The sequence below is a fragment of the Pelecanus crispus genome, chromosome 6, assembly GCF_030463565.1.
Source record: "Pelecanus crispus isolate bPelCri1 chromosome 6, bPelCri1.pri, whole genome shotgun sequence".
Classification (NCBI taxonomy): Eukaryota; Metazoa; Chordata; class Aves; order Pelecaniformes; family Pelecanidae; genus Pelecanus; species Pelecanus crispus.
Window position 1 is genome coordinate 49,531,305 of NC_134648.1, and position 20,919 is coordinate 49,552,223.

At 43.8% G+C, this 20,919-nt stretch overlaps 1 protein-coding gene across 19 annotated transcripts in view; it reads left to right on the forward strand.

Annotated features, from left to right (window-relative positions):
• Positions 1-20,919, forward strand: part of NRXN3 (neurexin 3) — a 1,006,895-nt gene that overhangs the window by 146,881 nt on the left and 839,095 nt on the right. Inside the window, exon 4 of one of the 19 annotated variants that reach the window (XM_075711856.1) lies at positions 19,970-19,983. The exons of the other annotated variants lie outside the window; for them this stretch is intronic. Within the exon in view, the coding sequence (XP_075567971.1) occupies positions 19,970-19,983 (14 nt within the window). The remainder of the gene's footprint in view (positions 1-19,969; positions 19,984-20,919) is intronic. 19 annotated transcript variants of the gene reach the window in all.

The following is a 20,919-nucleotide window of genomic DNA, read 5'->3' on the forward strand; positions in this document are numbered from 1 at the left end:
ACTGGCCAGGGTATCCAGACTTGAGGTCCTAAATGGCTGCATGTTTGTTGCTATACAACCAACACATTTCCTGAATGTTGGCAGCTCCGGCTATGTGAGGAGTTGTACTTATTTCTCAAGGGTAACATTGTTCTTGTGCAGTGAGGAGAGCAACTTACAGCTGGTTAGAGCAAGATTTGGCAAGTGGGGCTGCTCGGGCTGAGTCAGAGGCTCAGAATGAAACAGGTCCTCAGTGGCTAAGTTTGAAAAATGAGACCTGCTGAGAGCAGTGCAAATTGATGAGACTCCTGAATGTTATCTTCTACAGCAGCCTTGCTTTTGGGACCTTGTCAGGGACTTTTGGGTGAGATGTCTCAATCTCTTGAAAGAGCTAACACTGTGCTTACATAGCTTAAATGTGAGCTGCTGCATGGATGATCGCTCCTAACTCATCACTAGCCTAGTGCAAGATCTGGGGGAAAAAAAAAAAAAACCCCAAAAAAACCAAACCCAGCTCCAGTAATGGGATGGGCCAGTTTTGCATTCAGACCAAAACCAAATGTTACGGTCTGCAGTGTGGAAGTGCCAAGTTGATTCTGGCCTGAGGGGCTTGGAGCTTCCACAAAAGAAAGGAAGGAGACACAGAGGAGCAGCAACTCTGTAGAAAGTTCAACTGAGAAGGGTGTCCAAGATTAACCACAACTTGCAGCTGAAGTCTGTATTCCCAAGTTCCAGGACATACATTTTTGCAAACATCCACATTTAGTTTTTTATCTCTTGGAAACCTTGCCTTGTAGGTATTCACTGGGCCTCATGCCTTACTTTGCTTGTCACAGCCCATAGCGGTAAGGGATGAGGAACAAAGGAGGAGTCCAGAGAAAGAGCCAGAAGGTGAGTGTATTCAGTGGAAAGCACGTTCAGATACATCTCTGTACAAGGTGAAAGCTCATCATGGTCCCTCAGTGAATGTACTTGCTGTGGTCCAGTGTTTTTCTGATGTTTCAGTTGTAGGAGCCTCAGTACTCAGACCTATGTCCTGTGCAGGCTGTTTGGTTTAGCTACAGCAGATAGTACAGAAAAGCTTTGCATCGCTGCATGCTAGCATTTGTGCAAGGAACCCGTACAGAGTTTCTCAGAGCACCTCTGTGGGTAGCATCCACAATATCTATGTTTAGCAAACCCCTCTGTCTGCTCGCTGCTGGCCGAACACCAGTGCCTGGGAGTGACGCACATGCTTTTACACATCCCTTGGTGGGGAATACGCTTGGTTTTACAAAGTGCAGAGGGCTTACCTGTATTAGTTTAGGAGACTGCAGTGTTTAATTTCACAAGTCCTCAAATTACTAGAACATCAAGACAATATACATTCCTATTTTAATATTAGTTTTCTGTCATTTTGGTGTTTGGTAGCCTGACGATTTGGGTAATGTGTGTTACCAGTGCCCCCTCCCGGATGAGACCAGGCTTGTTCACAGCTGCCTGGCTCCTCCAGCACTTCCCCTGAACTGCAACCATGCCGAGCCATTGCTTGTGGAAAAGCTCAGCTCCTGCTTTCTCTGCCTGTTGCCAGGTGACCCTACCACACAGTGACAAAATCCCAGGAATGATGCTTGATCTTTTTGATCAAGAGGGAATTTTCATAAATGAGAGTTTTTTTAATTTGTCCTACTGTATAGAAGAGGCAATCCAAGTGTCTGCTGCATTTATTGTGCTTTTGTTGCTCACAAACTAGGTAATAAAAAGGCCAAACAGTGCCTCATGTGATAGGAAAACCTGGAAGTGTCATAACTCTTAACTCTCTAAGGAAAAAGAGACTTCCCTATGATAGAAAATGCTTCATAAAATGTGCTGTGTGCCTGCTCTCTGTGCAGTGAAACCGAGGCACTGGGAGAGGAATTGGCTTAGCCACATCTACCAGCACATCTGGAGGAACAGACCTGGGTTCCTATTTTCCCCTTCTGTGCCCTATAGGCTGAATCCTGCTGCTTCAGTTTAGCAAAAACTACCAGACGGAATGATAATAGAGATTGTGGGATCCGCTTGGGATTTTGTCAGAGGTTTGAGTTTGTCCGATCCTTGTTCTCATACCCAATTACCATGTAATTTGCAGCATGTTACAAGTCTGTCTTTGCTCATGCCAAATGAATATTTGTCCCTATGTGCTTCTCCTGTCCTTCTCTCTCTCCTTTTCCCTCTCCTTTTCCCTCTGTGTAGGATGTATTTTTTATTAGGATTTGGTTGCTTTTCATCAGCAGTAATAACTCCCATCCTGGTGTGACAGCTGTTGAGCTGAAGTCTTTGTTTCCCTTGATAGGTACCCAGATTGGGTCGTTTGCTGTTTGTTGTGTTTGGACAAATTTTATTTCTTGCATGTCTTACTGTTCAATAAATTGCAGCCACAGATTTCTGTCATTAACGGGGCAATAAAGAATCCTTCACTCTCTGCAAGTCTATCTCCCATCATGGTCTCTTGTGGAAAATCTTTAGAGCTTATATGTGCATCATGCCTCAGAGGGAGCTATCAAACAAGACTTGGGGCTGTACTCTGAAGGGGTTTATTAACGTGACTGATGTGAATGAAGGCTGCAGGGTACTAAGGGACTTAGTAAAACTACTGAGGGTGGAGAGACTCTGTAGATAAGAATTGCTTATGGAAGGACAGTTCAGCAACAGGCTGATAAAGTTGCGACCATTTCACTCCCCTGTGAGTAATGGAACAACAAAAAATTGCTGTAGGAAAGTTCAGTTATTATTATGGCCTAGGTTTCAGGAGTAGATTCTGGGGGCCCTGCTTTAGGAGGACGTTTTATGGTTCACTAAGTTATTTAAAGCTGTTCATTTGAGTTCTCTCCTTGAGCTGTAAATAAGACCTCCATCTGATAACTGCAAAGTAATAGTAGTGGAGGCAGATGAGAATTTCCTGGGGAATCCCTACCATCCTTGCCAGCCTTAGATGAGATGTGTGTATATATACCCACATATATAACTTTCTCCTAATAATGGAGACTGTGGTTTTTTTCAATGTGTCTTCTGTGGTATCTGATCTACCAGCAGATGGGAGTCTGTCAGCACAGCTCCTGCCACAGTGGTTAAAAGCAGATGAGTGCAGATGGGTCTCAGGGATACTTACTTCCCTTTCATCATAGCAGGTCATAGGAGACAACATTCTTATTGTCAAAGTGGCTGGCTGTTTTCCTGTGTTTGCCACTTGCTGTCTTGTTCTTTCTTCTATGTTAGTGGAGTTCAGGAACCATACCCCCCCCCGTCAAATGCACTGGGTTTTTTTCTTTTTCTTTTTTATTTTCTTTTCCCCCTCTATCTTCTATTTTTTCTTCTTTTTTTTTTTTTTTTTTTCCTTCTTCCTTTTGCTCCCCACTGCATTCAGAAAAAGAAAAGCTCCCTGGAGAATATAAAGCAGATTATCAGCAGAGCTGTAGATAAGCTAATGCACTAATTCATCTCTGAGGTGCTGGGCTTCACAGACTATGTTAGTTCATTAAATGCAAACTTGCACTTCTGATGTTTTGCGCATTACTATGTAGTTCGGCAGTTGGTGGATGCTCAGGCTTCAGGTGCCTGAACTGCACTAATAGCAGGGATGGTTAAGTTCAAGATTGAGGGGTGTAGGGGAGAGCTTAATTATCAAAGGCTCAGGGAGTGGGTCAGGTTTGGGTGCATTGGCAAAGCACTTTCCAGAGTTCTAAGTTCAAAACAAAATGGCCTTTTGCTGTGCTGATCTGAGTTACTTTCCTCTAATTGGTCTCCCATCAGCTGCCCTACCAAGACATATATTCAGAAATTCTGCTTACATTGACTATTGTTGTTTTATATTGAGAGCCACCTGGCATTCCTGCCTTGTAAAATGCTGCTGCTTGCCTCTGCTTTTAACACAGATTTCATTCTTGAAGGAAGGATGCCTCTAGTTTATATTTTTCCATTAGAAGGAATAACTTCTTGGGTAGTCAGGGGGAACTATTTTATGTCCCCATGACAGAGCTGAATTTACTTTCTCTGTTACCAGCTATTTTTGCTGCTGTATCTGTTTCTAGTTTATTTTCTGCTATCTTTGTTTCCCCCCATTTCCCTGTTTTGTAATTTTTTCCATCAGAATGAGAGATTGGGACAAGCCTGCAGTGGCTACTTGTATCCGCTCCATCCAATTGCAGTGGGAGTTAGGGCAGAGGAATCTAGCCTGTTGTCAGTCTCCAATTTGCAGGAGTAACACTGCTGCTTTGTCCAGCCCTCAGAGTGCTGCATGGGTTGTTCTGGTGCGCGTGGCAGTATGATGGCTAGCGAGGAAACTTGGGTTGTGTTTGGGAGGGGGCACATGCACACCAGTAGCAGGGGCTGGGTCTTCTCCTTTCTCAGCGTGTTGGAAGAGAAGCGTGTGTCTGGCTGAGGGCTCTAATTGTAATGGGCAGGATTTCTTCTGCCCCCAGCCAGGTGTCCATTCTGTCATAGCAAATTCACTGTGGGCTGGTGTGAAGGATTGGAGGGGAAAGCCAGCCAGGGTTTACAGACGTGCAGCCACACAATCCCACTGCTGGGACTGAAAAGAAAACCCAGCAGGCCACTGGGGTTGATCGAGGAAGACCATGGCGCCTGGTTATTCTTCATTTGGTGGGGAAAGGCCAAACAGCAGCAGGTGAAGAGGTGAGTAAGCTGAGGTGGTGTGCAGAGTTGAGGTGATGTATGTACGTTTTGAATCATTGTGGTAAACAGTTGAATTCCTTCCTCTAAAGGATGGGCCTGGGCCAAACCTGCTGATCGTAGAGAGCTTCTGATGCATGTTTTTACCTCCAGAGTCAAGCAAGTGTATAATAACCCATTTCTCTAACATCAGCCTTACTTCCTCTGGCCTGTGTAGATACAGTCTGTGGAGAAACCTGGAAATGGGCAGATGGCAAAGTCACTGAGCAGCTGGCTCCTTAGGGCAGAGGCTTCTCTGGGAGCAGCAGTGGCTGTCCTGCACTTTCCCCTGCACAGCTTCTTTAGGGTCCTTGGATGTTGCAGCCTGTCACTCCATACCACAAGCATTGTTCTTATGAAGTAAGGGTGAAAAGAGTATATGTGTGTGGGGAAATAACTGAGGTTCTGACCTTGGAACAGGAAGAGAAGAGAAGGAACCAAGAAGCTAAGGGATTGAATACCAAAGTTAATCTCCTTCCTTTCTAATGGCTTTGCACAGTGCCTGTCATCAGGCCCAGCTGAGATTTATAGCTTCCTTTTTATTATTGGTTTACTTTGCTATTTAGAGTCTAAACAAGGCTGGGGAAGGTAAGTGGCACTTTTCCCTATTGCTGGCAAACTTGTATCAATCAAAGCTCTTGATAGAATCATTTATGTCAGGCAGAGTTTCCCTTTCCTTTCTTATCTCCTCCTTCTCACAGCCTAATACTTGAATTTCATTTACTGTGACTAATAATTATGTCCTCAGTGTCAATTTGGGGAGACTAAATCTGGGGATGGATCCTACAGGCAGTCCTGGGGTTAGGTGGCCGTTGCTGCTGATCCTGGGCAAAGCTGCTTTTTGCATTTGACACTGAAGTGCTCTGTCCACAGAAGAAAGTTCTGGTGGTGATTTATGACTTCAGCTAAACCGTAGCCTCTACTGAACATGCAAACAAGAATCTGCTTGTATTTGCTTTTAAACACAAAGCACAAAACCCAGGCTTTAGGAGAGAAGTTGGAGAGACAGTGGCCTTGGAGGGTAGACCGTGAAGAGGACCTGAACTGCAGATAGACTCATAGAATCGTTTAGGTTGGGAAAGACCTTTAAGACCATCAAGTCCAACCGTTAACCTAGCACTGCCAAGTCCACCACTAAACCATGTCCCTAAGCACCACATCTACACGTCTTTTAAATACCTCGAGCGATGGGGACTCAACCACTTCCTTGGGCAGCCTGTTCCAGTGCTTGACTACCCTTTTGGTGAAGAAATTTTTCCTACTATCCAACCTAAACCTCCCCTGGTGCAACTTGAGGCCGTTTCCTCTTGTCCTGTCACTTGTTACTTGGGAAAAGAGACCGAAACCCACCTCACTACAACCTTCTTTCAGGTAGTTGTAGAGAGCAATAAGGTCTCCCTTCAGCCTCCCTTTCTCCAGGCTAAACAACCCCAGTTCTCTCAGCCACTCCTCATAAGACTTGTGCTCTAGACCCTTCACCAGCTTTGTTGCCCTTCTTTGGACACACTCCAGCACCTCCATGTCTTTCTTGTAGTGAGGGACCCAAAAACTGAATACAGTATTCGAGGTGAGGCCTCACCAGTGCCGAGTACAGGGGGACGATCACTTCCCTGCTCCTGCTGGCCACACTATTCCTGATACAACCAGGATGCTATTGGCATTGATTAATTTGGAAAGGATAAGGTGGGGTCATGAGAAGTCCAGAGGTGATATCCAGAGCAAAGTATGGTGTGTCTAAACACAAGTGCTCTCCAGAAGACAGGAATCTCCTCTTCCAGAGCTTATGGCTTAGTATGTAGGAGGTCTGCCACCTGTGGCATTAGCTAGAGGTGATTTGCCATCCATGTGCATGTGCATATTTACATTTATGGAGTCAATGTAGATTGACTTTATGGTTCATTTCAACAGCCAACACTGCTAGGGTGGTTTTTTTTCATGGGCCCTGCAAAACTGATGGTGGAATGATTGACTTTGAGTGGAGTTGGGCGGATTGTTATATAGTGTGTCAAATTATTTGATTAATTCAGCCATTTTTGCAGCACATGAATGACATACAAACTTTGTCTGTTATGAGTTGATTTGTAATTGTTTGGAAAAGATTATGTTTAAATTTATTTCACCCTATAAATATGCACAGTTGTTCACTTAGACTCTGTGCTATCCATAGTGTGGCTGGTCCTATGAATAGCATAATGTTTCATGCTGTGATTTTGGATGCCTGTGGGTTTGTATTGACAAGTTAAGCAAATGCCAAACATGCTTACTTTGTGGATACATTTCATAGCTTCTCGGTGCTGGTGCTCAGTATATAGTGATCTTTTCCCAACAGTTGTAGCTGTAAAACCACTTAGGAGACTATCGGAAAAAATCCTGTGGATAAATGCTTTCAGTGTATAAGGACAGTACAGACCAAACTAGACAGATTCAAGGTGTGGGACTGAAGAAGAGTATTGTATAACTTGATGAGAGTTCTTCAGTGGATGCTGGTGAGCTCTTCAGCCACCTCAAATGACTTGAAGGAGAGGTGAAGGGAGTGTAACAAATAAGTAAAGCTGTCATGGTTTTTGGATAGTTTGGAAAAAACAGGTATGTTTCTATTCTTGGCAGTGGCCTCATCCGTTGGGGACCTGCATTCTCCCTGGCATCTGGCATTCATGCTTGTCACCCACCTGAGTGAGGCTTCTATCAGGACCTGAGGTTTGTGGTATGTCCTTGTCCAGCTCCCTAGTCCTGCTTCTTCTAGCCTAAGAGGACACTGCCACATATCTAGAAACTTTCCCTACTTAGCTTCATGCAGGTCCATCATATGACATTAATCACCTCTTGGGAACATAAAATGATTGAGAGAGAAATACTGAGAAAGAGAAGAAGGGGAGAGAGGAAATAAGGTCGTGGAGTGTTGGTAGTGGGGAGGGGAAGTTGGGATACTCGGTCCTGATTATGTTGAAAGAGGAATTGTGAGTCTGATGATCTTTGCATTCTCAAGGCTTCTAATCCGCTTGCTCTAATCCTCTTACAGCATCTGCTCTATTGGACTTTTGTCTGATCTCTGTGTCTCTCAAACAATCTGTCGAAGCTTCCCATGTCGGAGTCACTTTTGCCCATTCCCTAGGGAGCTATCTGGTATCCTCTTGCCCAAGTGGGGTCAACGGATTCTGCTTATTCTGGGGTCCTTGAGTCTAGTCTGAAGTAATTTAAGACATGCCTTGGCTATTACCTTGAGTCATCTGGATTTGGTGCAGCACTGGCAATGGGAGCTGTGGGACTCCTAGTTGTTTCTGCAATATAACAAAATCTACATTTGTGGTAAACCAAATCTTGGAGATTTGAAACAGTGAAGAATGAGCTGTAAGTGTGATGGGTCATTTGGGGTTTGATTTTTTTCAGTGGTGACTAAAACTAAAATAACAGCTTTGGAAAGAATGGGTTTGTTTTAAGCTTCTCTGTTTATTAAACTGCATGATATAACTAGAGTGGCTGAACTACACTATTTCCCAAATTCAAATCTCTTGCAGAGAGAATCATCAATGACTAGTAGAACACAGTATCATAATGTCAAAACCTGAACTTCTGTGTTTTGAGCTGGAGAGCTTTTGAGGGGAAACTCCAACAGCATCTGTAGTAAACCTCTCCAAAGAGAACAGGGACACATCATAACTTTTAGGAACTGCATGCCTCCCAGTTGTGCAGAGTAAGAAGTCATTAGCAGGCTCCTGGAGATATTAGGCTGTAATTATCATATCCTGTAAGGTGTTTACAACTTGGTCTCAATTACAGGGTAAGATCAGACCAGGTAGAAAGCTGAGATGAATATGTTCAATTTGAATAGAAACAGAGTTTTCTCTTTGATCTTTGAGCATCTGAGAACATGTCCCATGCTTTTGCATGGGAGAGGCTAATTCCATGCCACAAACAAAATGGAATATCTTACACCTCCCACAAAGCCCCCTTTCCCAGGCTGTTGGAAGGCCAAACACATTCTTTCTGTGAAGTATGGAAGAGAAGCATTTTAACTGTATGCTTTACTGGACAGTTGGTGATCCTGGAGGAAAGTGGTCAGCATCTTCTGGGAATGGTTTAATTCTTTAGAGTTGCATGAGGACCAAAGCCATTGTCAGTACCCTGATCTTTATCTGTCCCCACTGCACAAAACAGTAGGCTACAGCAGCAAGCTATTTGGAGTAGTAAAATGTTCCAGGACCTTGTGTTTGTGTTTTGGTTTGTGTTGTGGTTTTTGGTGGTGTGGTTTTTTGTTTGTTTGGGTTTTTTTAACTGAGCTGTGCATGCAATGAGGCAGAAGCTTTGTGGTTTGTCAAAGAATACAAAACCCACTCAGATATTGCTATTTTTGAGGACAAAAGCCACACAAGCCCAACATACAAACTGCAGGGGACAGATCCTGCTGGCTCTCAATAGCTTCTCCTTCTGGTCCCGCTGCCTCTCTGCTGGAGTGCCAATCCACTGACTTAATGAAGGCTAACAGTATAATTAATCACATGCACCCACAGCACAGCAGTTCATGAGACCTGAGTAAACGTGACAGCTGCTCTGAGGGAGAAAGGAGAAAAAAAGCCCACAATGATGACAAGAAGGAAAATGAGATCTTTGGTGAAAAGGAACAGTCAAAGCGAAAAGGGAGAGATCAGTAAAGAGATGGGCCAGGAGCCTTTATGAGCAAGGCAGAAAGCAGTCTCCCTCTGCTGTTCTGTTGTAAAGGGTGTGAGATCCAGGAATCCACCCTGTCTCCAGAGGTTTCTGTTTTTAAATTCTCCTCCCTTTTCTGTTTCTCTTTCTACCCTTGGCCTCTAATTTCTTCTAATTGTGTTTGAGGGGTTTTCCTCATTTCTTTTTCTCTTGAATCCCTTCCCTTTTTTGTTCCCTCTCTTTTTATCATGGTTGTGCTGTTTGGTATTTCTCCAGGTAGTGCATGGTACTCTGGACCTTTTAGGTGGGATGGACAGTGTAAGAAGGCTTTGGTAACAAGTGCTAGTTATACTTTGGGTGGATTTGAGTGTAGGTAGTTTAGTTTGGAGCTGATCAAAAGGCTGTCTTTTGTTTCCTAAGATACATGGACAGTGGAAGAATGCTGAACTTTGTTCTTGTCCCTGAATCTTATTCCCCAAAGTTGTTCTTCATTACTTGTGCTTGAAGTCTTTCTGTTCTCTCTTGTATCCTCCGTGCATCTTGATTCTTTTCTGAGGATGATGGTATAGGCAAATTTCTCTATCCTCTTGTACAGCACAGAGGTCTGTGGTGTGATCCACGCGCGCTTCTGAGATCTGATGTGGTGGATGCGTTATTTGCTAGAGCTATGGAAATAGTCTCAAGCTCTAGAGGTGGAGTTAGAAGGGGAAGATCTGAGGTAACTGCTATTGTAAGTAAAAATTTGCAAGGCTTTCTTGTTTCTCTCTTTCTCCCTGCAAGGTCATTTACTACCTTCTTGAACTAAAACTGTAGGGGGTTAAGAAATTTTGTGCACTACGATGTTACTTGTGGCACATCGGCATCCATGGCAAGTAGGTGGTCCAGATATTTTTTGCACTCAAGATGCACATAGGTATTTTGGGTCAGAAAAAGGCAGGAGGGAAGACGCAAGAAGAGATTGTCTCTGATGACCAGAATAGGGGTTGAAAGATATTAGCTGTATCTCTGATTTCACTTGCAACTGTCTGTATGAATTTGAGCACGTCACTTCATATCGTCTCAGCTGGGGGTAAGGAGAGAGACTCTCGTTGCACGTTAGCCTTACACAAAGTGCTGTTCTGGGAATTCTCTGTAATGCTCTATCAAGGGATGACTTCTGTTCCTCTCTCAATACCACAGTGAGAGCAGGTGAGACACAGGAAGGTGCAATGCATTGTACTACGGAGGACTTGGGCACTGGCACAAGTTGTATGCATTCTTGCTGTACATTAAGGGGTGTTTAGAATCTTGGATAAAAAAAATTGCATACACCCCTGTGTCTGGAGATATATCCAGGGATTCCTCTGCAGTCTTATAAAATTATTTGGGAGCTTTGTGATAAATATCAGCAAATAAGACTTTCAGCTATATCCACAAAAGAAAATGATGTAACCTGGTGCCATCTAACTGCCTCTCAGGTGCTCAAATCCTCAATAGATCTTCCAAGTCCTCTTGGGTTTTTTTCCCCCACTACTGCCTGATGCTGGAGGTCATTAGGCTGCTGCGTTTTCTGTTTTCCGAAGTGCTTAAAGCTCTGTGCAGAGTTATTTCTCTTGACAGTGTTGCTCAGCACCAGTGTCTGGCTTGTGTCTGTCGGGATCCATAATCTTGGCACTTAGGCTAATAGTTGTTCTCAGGAGTATAGTACCAGACTGCACGTGGAAACGATGGGAGCCTCCCTTTTTGTCTGGCATCCTGGTGGCTGCAGCACATGTCCTGCCTGTGGGAGCCAGTGGTTATGTAGCGTTTCTCAGTTTGCTGTAGCCCACAGATAATTTTGCAATGGAAGGTATAACTCTTTCTGCCCATTACTGAAGACTGTCTTCTCTGCTTGAAGTAATTAAATATTCATGATGTTTGGGAGTAGAGTGAGAGCAAGCAAGCATACAAGCGTAAATGTGGCTCTACAGTTTAGCGTTTAGGACACTCCCTGGGCAGGACTTGAGAACCTGGTTTTCTCCCCACAGTGAGGAATCTAATAACGTCTGAATGCAGCAGATCTGCCCTCTGACACTCAACTCTTTCTGTACGTCCATGGGGGAATTAGTGCCTAACTCAGGGTTGCAGTTTCTGGTAGATGGCAGAGAGCTGAAGGGCGAGGGGTTGCAACACTGAGTTGTCCAGATCTGTCACTCCCACTTGGGATAGCACTGACTGTTTGGAGGGATGGTTGGAAGAGAGATTTGGTGGCAGATACTGAATATAACCATAGAAATTCCCTGGGTTGTCAGAGATTGCACAGTGGTCCCATTTCAGTAGCTCCCAGAGAGAGTAGGAACTTGAGGGCTGCTTTTTTGTAAAGATGAATGCTGCTTTCAAATATTTACCATGCTGGGAAGGATGGTTGAATTCTTATTTTACTTTCTTTTCCTTGAATGGTATTATTAGTATTATAACTGCTATTTGTTTTTGCGGTTTTTTTCCCCCCTGATTTTCCTCTTTATTTTTAAATGAGGCTGCAGTTGTGTTGGTAATTAGCTACAGATTTTTGCAGTGATAACAAAGGATAAGAGGGTTCAGGGGAAGGAGGCAGGTTGCTGATCTCTTCAGCACATCTGCAGGCCTGTTAATTTAATTAGAGCTGCACTGTATAAATATTGAACTAATTTTAATTTCTTTTGCAGTTTCTTTGGTTTTCAAAGAGCTCCCAGCTCCAGAGTATCCTCTTTGTTGTTCTATATATTTGAGAAAGAGGGGAATAAAAAAAAAAAAAAAAAATCCTTGTCTCCTAAATGTAATCAAATGGAAGAACCATTGTTTCTTGCCTTCCTGCCTACCATCTTCTTCAAATTAGTTTCTCTCAGGCCCTCTGTCATGATATGAAACAAGGACTGTCTCTGTGGTTCCAGGGATGCCTCTTTGCATTCTGCTATCTTTGAATCCTGATGCTGGTGAGAGCCAGGTTGGTGCAGGACTGCATGGAGGATGAGCAGAACGCTACTTGGAGCTGCTTAGGGAAGCAGAAGGAGTGCCTTTGCCTGTGGATGGCACGCAGAAGTATGATAGGAGGCCCCTCTGACACACAGGCCAGAGGAAGGATGCTCAGATAAGAGGAAGAATGTGTTAACGAGAAGGTCTAGTGTGGGCAAGAATAAATACAGGCCAGATACCAGAGAAATTATTGGGAGTTGCTGTTTGACAAATTGCCTGTTGAGGAGAGATTTCTGGCTAAAGCACTGTCGTGGGTGGTCAGAGTGAGACAAGGGGCTGTTTCTGTCCCGATACTTTTTTTTTTCAGCGCCCCCCACCCCTGGCCGTAGGTGATCACTTACTGAACCATGGCCTCAGTCCCCGTAAGTATAACATGGTGACAGTAGCTCATGGTGCCTGCTCTTGGGACTGGAGGACTTAGGATTTCAGTGGTGTGTAGGCAAAGAAGATAAGTACGTACATCTTGCACAGTGCCCTCAATGCTGGGTTGTCTCCTTGATGCTATGCTGTACCTGGTTGGGCTGAGGTGGCTCCTGAAGGACTGATGTGGGCTTCCATGGGTTCCCCAGCCTGAGGCCTGCCAGACAACCTGCAGCGCTGAGCTCCCGTGGTCCTTCTGTCCCTGTGTGTTACCAGGCTCTCTAATTTGCCCAGCAGGCCCCTGTCACTTCGCTTGCTCTGGGGGTGACACCCCACCGCCTGCTCCGTGGCCATGGGCTCCAGCATTCTGGTCTGCAGGGACAGCATGGAAGTGACGTGGTGGACTTGGGAGCTGTCAGGATTTGGGGACCAGCCAGCATAACTGGGAAAAAATCCTGGGATTTTCTGTCCGTAATGTAACACAGCTTTTTGGCACCTGCATTCCTCCAGTGGTTTGGAGGTGGTGAGACTGGTACCACCCCCTTGGCGCAGGGAGAGATGGAAGGGCCTGGTGCTGACGGCTACCTTGTCAGAGGAGCACCGAGAGCATTTTCTTCTCTGAGACTGGGCACCAGCAAGGAGCTCGTAGAAAAAGCACAAATTCTGTCTGAATGGCAAAAGAAATAAAGCCTTTTTTGGGGGTGATCTTAAGCTTTTGATTACAGTGTCTGCTATCAGAGGCTTTTTTTATCTGAGCCTCTATAAAACAAGGGGAGGAAAAGGCACCCAGCTTCACTGTGGTACATTGATGTGACTTCTGTGGAAATTGTAAAGGGAAACTTGCTTGGCCTTTATTTCTTCTTCAGCATAGTTATGTTTTCAGCTGTGAAGGCGCAATGAAGCTACAGGTTTTGGGGTGAAGTTGCCGCAGAAACAGCCAATTTTAGCATCTTGGAAAGCCTGGAGATACTCTGGTGGTAGGCATCCTTGCTGATGGCCAAGGAAGACTTTAGTGTCTAGGGGATGGTGGCTGCAGAGGGGATGTAACCTGCCAGGCTTGTCTAGAGAGCTGTTGTCGCTGCTGACAGGATATCTAGAAGGGATGTGGCTATGGCATTTCATTGTCAGAAAGCAGCACAGTATTACATTGCATGCCATTTCTGTTACTCCAGTCCTGAAGATGATCTAACCCACCCTTATGATATTCTGGTCCTCCTTTGTATTAACAGTACCTCCTATCTGAATGTCAGTAAATTTGTTTAGCATATTCCTGTCCTGTGCCTAGTCAGATTAATGTAAGTATTAAGTGAGATGTGCCCTAAAGCTGAATCCTGAGCAATGTTCTTACTGACTCCTTCCAAGCTAAGAGCTCTCCTGCAAGCCAATCTGTTGTCATCACTGTTTTAACAAGGTTCCTACTTAGCTTTGGTTCTTCTGCAAATTTCTGTCTTTTCTGATTTAACGAAGAATGACTATGATTATAAGAGTATACATGTATTTGAATATCTTTTTAACAGCTATGCTCATTGCTTTCTCAGGGTTTGGCATTGCCTTTTAGTTCATTTCAGGACATACATAGAGTGGCTGAAATTTGCACAGTGGCTGTAGCTCAGAATGATCTTTAGAGATGCATATGGGAATTGTATGTACCTGTAACTGTGCCTGGTTGAGGAAAAAGAGAAGGGAAGTGGCAGAATTAGTGTTTGAGGGCATGTCTACATCACTGCTTGTGTAAATTTATGAGTTGGGGTTTGTGATACTATGTCGAAGTGAAGTTTTGTGCAAATGTGAGAATAAACCTTTCAATGTACAGATGGGTGATTTCATGATAAGTTTGCGTGAATGTGCAGCTGTGTGTGGAAGAATGTGTTTGTCAGCACACATAGATATATATGCTTATGACAGGAGACTTAGAGAGGTGTTGTTTCATGCATTTGTGTGTTATCTGTAAGTTTAAATTCCTGCACAGACAGGAAACAATTTCTTTTGGTTTGCTTTTGTATGTCACTTTTTGTGACCAGCTGGTACATGAGTATTTACACAGCTTAATGAGAATGGCTCAAACAAGACCACCCAGCTTAAAATGCTGTTTAATGGAGATAGGAAGCAGAGAGCTGGAGAGCAAAGATCTCTGCTGCTTTGGGGCTAAGGGAATGAGGAAGGGCTGCCTGCCCAGTTACAGGAGCAGTGTTTCTTTCAACATGACAAATGGTACAGTGCCCCACACGGAGCCATTGGAACTGGAGATGCTCATGGAGTTCCCAAACACTTGGTGGATTTTCGTGCAATACTGAAGTTGTCGTCGGTTTTCAGCCTCAGGCTCTTACAGAGCTGGTGGTGTAATGTTGCTGTCACAGTTTAGTATAAAAGCCAGGATCAATGTTTTGGTCATTTCAGTGGTGCAGGACAGAACAAGGAGAGTTGCAGTGCTCCCATTTGTGCTTGCTGCTTCAGGTGAGGAATTGCATCAGGCTTTCCTAAAAGAGATGAGAAGTTGATGGCAGCTGCCAATCACAAGATGAACATAAGAGTGGACATATTGGCTCAGAGCAAGTATCCCATCTCCAACAGCATCCAAAACTGGATGTCTGTGGGAGAGTATAAAAACAAGGCAGGCTATATTAGACTTTCTCATATGCTTTCTGTCCAAGATTCTCCCAGCCTCCAGCCAAATGTTGGAGGGAGGAGGTCATGTATTGACCTCCTTCTTCAGCAGAGGAGGGTCTGGGGGACTTGGTATCAGCAGAACCTCTGCTCTGCTCCTTTGTGCTTGCCCTTCTAAAAGCCTCTGATGTTTTGCTGAGGAAAGGAAGGGACACAGTTGTCAGAGAAGATGTGTTTGTCATACACCCAGCTTTTCTGCCCTGTGTGGCGTTGCTGTCTGAGAGTCTCTTCACAAGGGACAAAAATGGGAGACAAAACATGAACATTATCCGTAGATTGTTATAGTCTTGGTTGCTGCTGGTATGTGGTATAACTGTGTCAGGAGCAGGAGAAACCCATGAACAGAGGTTGTTTCATGGAAGCCAGGCATGGGAGCTGAAGCACGGGTCCCGGGAGTGAACCTGGATCTCCAGACAGCAGCCTGAGGATGTTCTTCAGTCTGTGGCTGATGTGAGGGAATTAACTCTTGCATTGCAGGGCTGCTCAGTGTGTGCGTGCATGTGGCAGTGGTGGAAACTTGGAGGCTGACTATGCAGAAAACTTTAGGTGGTGAGTGAAGGAGGGTTCGGCTTAGAATGCTGCTCTTTGGGCTGAGTACTCTGGGGTAAAGAGTATGCAGGACAGCTGATGAGCTAAAGAAGGGCTATTTGTTTCTGCCTTGTGAACTCAGTCACCTTTGCTTAATCTTCCTTACAGCTTTGAAAATACAGAGACTGCTCAAACTGATTTAGAGTTCTACATCTAGTGATAACATAGGCCTATGAGAAGTCCGAACTAGTCTTGATGACCTGCTACGCAATTTGGTTTTTGCAAAAGCTGCTGAGACTCATCACTGTAACTAATATATTGGTAGTTTTGACAACATGGTCTCTTTTGACAGCCTTGTGTGTGTTTGAATTTGGGAAGCAGCTTGAGGTATTTCTTGTAACAAACCTAATGGGACCACAACTAACCAAACAGAAGCCAGTAAAGGATAAATCAGTTTTAGTAGGTCTTTTATTAAAACAATGAAAAGCTACCCATCTTGAATGGGGAGGGACTGCAGGTCAGATCTGTGGGAACTGAATGCTGTCTTACTGCTGAGGGGATAAGTTGTTGTGAGTAACAAAGGGTTCACAACTATTACAGGATTTTCTTTTTGGATATACATTCTGCTGTATTTGATCACTCTCTCTTGCCTCATGAGAAGGTGAGGAAAAGCCTAGAACTTCAGACATGTCTTAGCACTAGGCTTAAGGGACCACAAACAAAAAAGGATGAGACTGTTGTTTTTTCTGGATGTTATTCTGTTTACTAAGATGACAGAGCAAAATTTTATAGCATAACAACAACAACAGTTTACTACTTTATATTATATCAGATTTCCTGGGATTTAATGTAAGCTTGGGGAGCTGGATGTTATTTCAAACTGGGATGCTTCGCTGGAAAGGATTCTTATGTACCTTAGATTAACTTGAAATGAGATTGAGAGTCTTCCTTAGCATGTACTTCATGATGTGAAACTATCAAAGCCTTTATTTCTTGAAAACATCAGTTAGGTTGTGTGGTAATCTCTCCTATCTATTTCTAAAATTGAAATATTCATTTCATATGAATAACCACTCAAAAATATGCACTAAGTCAACTCATGCCTCAACTTACTCCTCTGAGAAGACAGGCAACTGTTACTGCAAGCCCAGAAAGTGAAGACATTGGTATCTCGTGGGCTCGAAGAGTCTTCATCAGATGACATCTTGCCACAGTTTTTCATGAACCACGTTTCAAAACATGGTTTTGAAAGAATAAGGCTTTGTGACTGCATCAACTAACAGTGCTCACCGAAGCTTTCTCTTTCAAAATGTGTACTTTTCCAAGGTTGATTTATGGTAGATATTTATTCTAATTTTTTTAAGCGGAAAACTCTAACGGAGAGAAAAGTGCTTTAGTTGCAACTAAACCATGGCAACCCTTACACAGCAGCGGTTTTTAAGGTGACTGAACAAAAGCTGTGAACAGATCAGTGTAAGATCTTAAATTCTTAATCTACCACAGTTAGAGAAAGTACGCGGCAGCTCGTAAGATAAAGGGTTGATACACTGTAGGGAGCTTGATGTTGCCCCAGTGCAGGCAGTAATATGGGGCACTGTTAAGATGGGCAACAAGAAGTGTGCAGGATGTAAACAAACCCCTCTGCCTTCCACAGACACCTGATGTTGTCTAAATCAACACTAGCTTTTCTAAACTAGGCAGACATGCATAGTCCTTCCTGCCCTTCTTTTTCCAGCAGGAGTGGGGAATGTTTAAGTCAAGCAAGTTAAAGACAAAGGGTTTCCAGAGTAGTGCAGGGAAGGTGGTGGGCTGGAAGGAGAGGGAAGTTTGGAGTGTGTCAGTGTGGTGAGGTAGCAGTGGCATGGGTAACAGAGAAGCACATCGGAGTCACACCTTGGCTTACCCTGTGTGCGTCTTTTGCTGAGCTTACCAGCAGGCTTTTCTTAAAGGGGTTTCTTTAGATCTGAGGTCAACAAAAAATGGGGAACACATCCTTTAATAGATTGATCACTGATGCCAGCGCTACTTTTTCCTCACTGCTGAAGTTCATGGTGTTTGGTATCAAATGGATAGCAGAGGCTAATGACCTGCTTTCTAGGTTATATTTAGGTGGGGGAAAGGCTGCTCTGATTTGAAAATTACCATTACCTTCCCAAATTTGGTTTGGTAGTCCAAAGGAGTCTCTCCTTTCGTGCTCGGGCCTTTCTGCCATGTGCACTTTCTTCTGTTTCTCCTTTCTTACTGCAAAACATCGTGCAGGTGAAAGGACTGTCTGCAGCAAGCCTCGCTGCTCTGCAGGGGACTTCTGGAGTGATCGGGGTGTTGAATAAGCTGCAATGGCTCATACTGCCCTAATTAAACAGTGCTTGCTCTGAACTTGGTACACTTTCCTGCCCTGTTTGCAAGAAAGTTCTTATGGCTGCTCTGTGGAAAAACCTAGCTTCAGTTTATACTGGATACCTGTAAGTCCCAGTGCTCCTGTTTTGGTGAACCTGGGTGGGGCTGGGAGGAATGCACACACCGATGGGCTGGGAGAGCAGGGAGTGCTGCTCATGGGTTTGTTTTGTTATCAGTAGTTTCCATGGTTTGATATGGGCACAGGCATATGTTGACTAGATGGGGTCAAGGGTGTGGATGGGGGTTGGAGAGGTGAAGTGTCAGAGAAAAAATGTTTTATAAAATTATTAATTTAAAGCCGCAAAGGGCCTGTGAGGTCATTCCAGCCTCTGGCACTGTATATATCATGAGCTTTAGATTTTTACTGACTTATCCTTGAATTGAGTCAAACCACCCCCGTGCATTTAACGCATTTGTTCCCATTTTGATTTGAAAGTGAGGCTTGTGTGTCTTATAATAATTACAAGTCATTTATCTAGTGAGATAGTCTTTATTAGTTCTTGATTAAGAAGAAGGGAAACCTTATTTTTTGAATTGCAAGCCTTATATATAAAGGATCATAGCCACAGAAAGCTGTTGTGGTTTGAGTAGTTCTGCTGGAAACTGGCATGTGGCAAGGGATGCTACCAGCACTGTGTGGTGGAGGATTAGCAGAAAGGTGCTCATACCCCATTCTGCCTGCGTTTGCTTTCTGCATGAGTATTACAGAGCGGTGGCCTAGCTTGGCAGGAGGGGGAGGGTGCCTGTTGGGCTCGAGTGCTGCAGATGCTTTGTAACATTTCAGCTCTTTGTTCTGTCTGAATAGAGCAAATAAGGCAGTCAGGCTAATTTGAAAAGATGCTCGATTAGGCACGGAGTGTTTAATATTCGGCTGCCGTAGAGCCTCCATTTTGCCTTCCCAGAGCTCCAAATGGAGCCTGCTGCTTTCCCTCTGCAGAAGTCTGGGCTAGATGTGATTTTGATGACAGACGGGCTGAAACAGTGAAATTACACAAGCAGGTTCTCTGGTGAATCCTGCAAAGTGCTTGTCTCTCCAGGACAGCCTGTGAGCTACAGCGGGATGTTGTGTCGATGGCTAGCGGGCAGCCAAGGAGTCCGCGAGGACCATCAGCATCTGGCATCAAGCAAGCCAGAGGCAATGGTTTGTCAATTAATGTGTCAATTAATTGTGGCGAGCCCTTGGTGTGCTACCCCTTCCAGTTAAGTGGCCTTGCTGAATAAACAAGGATTATCACTCTGAGTTTTCAGCAACCTCTGCAGTTTTTGAAGTATGGGAATAGCTTGCTTAATTCGGTTCACGTTGGCGTTGGATTCAAAATGCCTGGCTGGTCGCCTCCCTGATGGCCGGACAGCCCTGCTTCCAGCCGCAGTGGCGGTCGGTCTTTCTGCGCACGCTGTCGCCGACTCAGCTGCCAGCCCTTTGTATAGCTTCTGTCACTTCAACCTTCTGTGCCTCCCTGAAAACAAGAATAACCATCACTTTACAGGAGGGCCATGTAATGTTTAATGTTTGCTTTGAGATCCCTAGGAGTATCTACGAGCAGCTCTCTATCTACTTATAAATGCTTATGATAAGTATAAGAGTGAATATGTAAGAGTCTGTTGGATTTGTAAGACCTAGAAAGCTTACTATTTTGCACAGCAAGCATCCTTCTTCAGCTGTTCTATTTCTTTTATAAAAAAACACATGTTGAAGTACATCACGTTTCATGTTGAAGTACATCATATTTGAGTGGAGTAGTGAAGGAAAAAGTAAATTTTGAAATAGATTTATTTTTCCTGATAATTAAGGAATAAAACTTCCTACATGCTTAAGATTATACCTTTCAAATGTCACAGTTGTTAACCACTAGTGAAGCAAATAGTTTTCAATAAGGGGAATATATATATATATACACACGTTACCACGTATGTCCCAGTGGCAGAGTTCATAATGGAAGACATTTTCACTGTCTATTTTTACTGATAGGAAAGAACTTTGATCAGTTCTGGAAATTTCCCTGTAGTCTGTTCTATCCAGAACATTTTGCAGTGCTGTTGCATTGCCTGTAGCATTGCTGACCTTGCCTATTGAAAATAACTCAATTATTGCTCCCGATTCTGCTTGCTTGTTGGTTTTTTTGTTTGTTTGTTTTAATTAAACACAAATACGTATACTAGATTACGCAAGACAGTCCTTGTGGATAGCACCCATCAAAAACTCCTAGGTACACTTAGCTGGCACCTTCCATGAGCCATTCAGTGTATTGAAAAATTGAACTGTTTGGAATGGGTATGTGTGCACATGCACCCACAAACAGGCTTGCACACTAAGGAGGAATTTTGGTCTTTATTTTGAATAGTGATACATGCAAACATTGGCAGACCCATTTATTTCTCTATTATAAGTAAAGCCTATCTAATCATTTTGAGCAAATTTAATAATTATGTGTAATGACTGAATTAGGGCTATAATTTAAGGAAAAAAGAGCTGATTCCTTGAAATGTTTGTCTTATCATTTAATTGAAAAGTAACTTCTTTCCCCCTGCTACATAGGCTAAATGAGCCCTATGTACTATCTCAGCCTCTTTGAAGTTAAGTGTCCTGTAGACGCTCCACTCATTAATACTGGGAAAGGAAGTAGAAGCGAGTTAGAGGAGGTTAGCAGTATTTTTTTTGGCACTGCTATTCTGTAAGTAGGCAGCCAT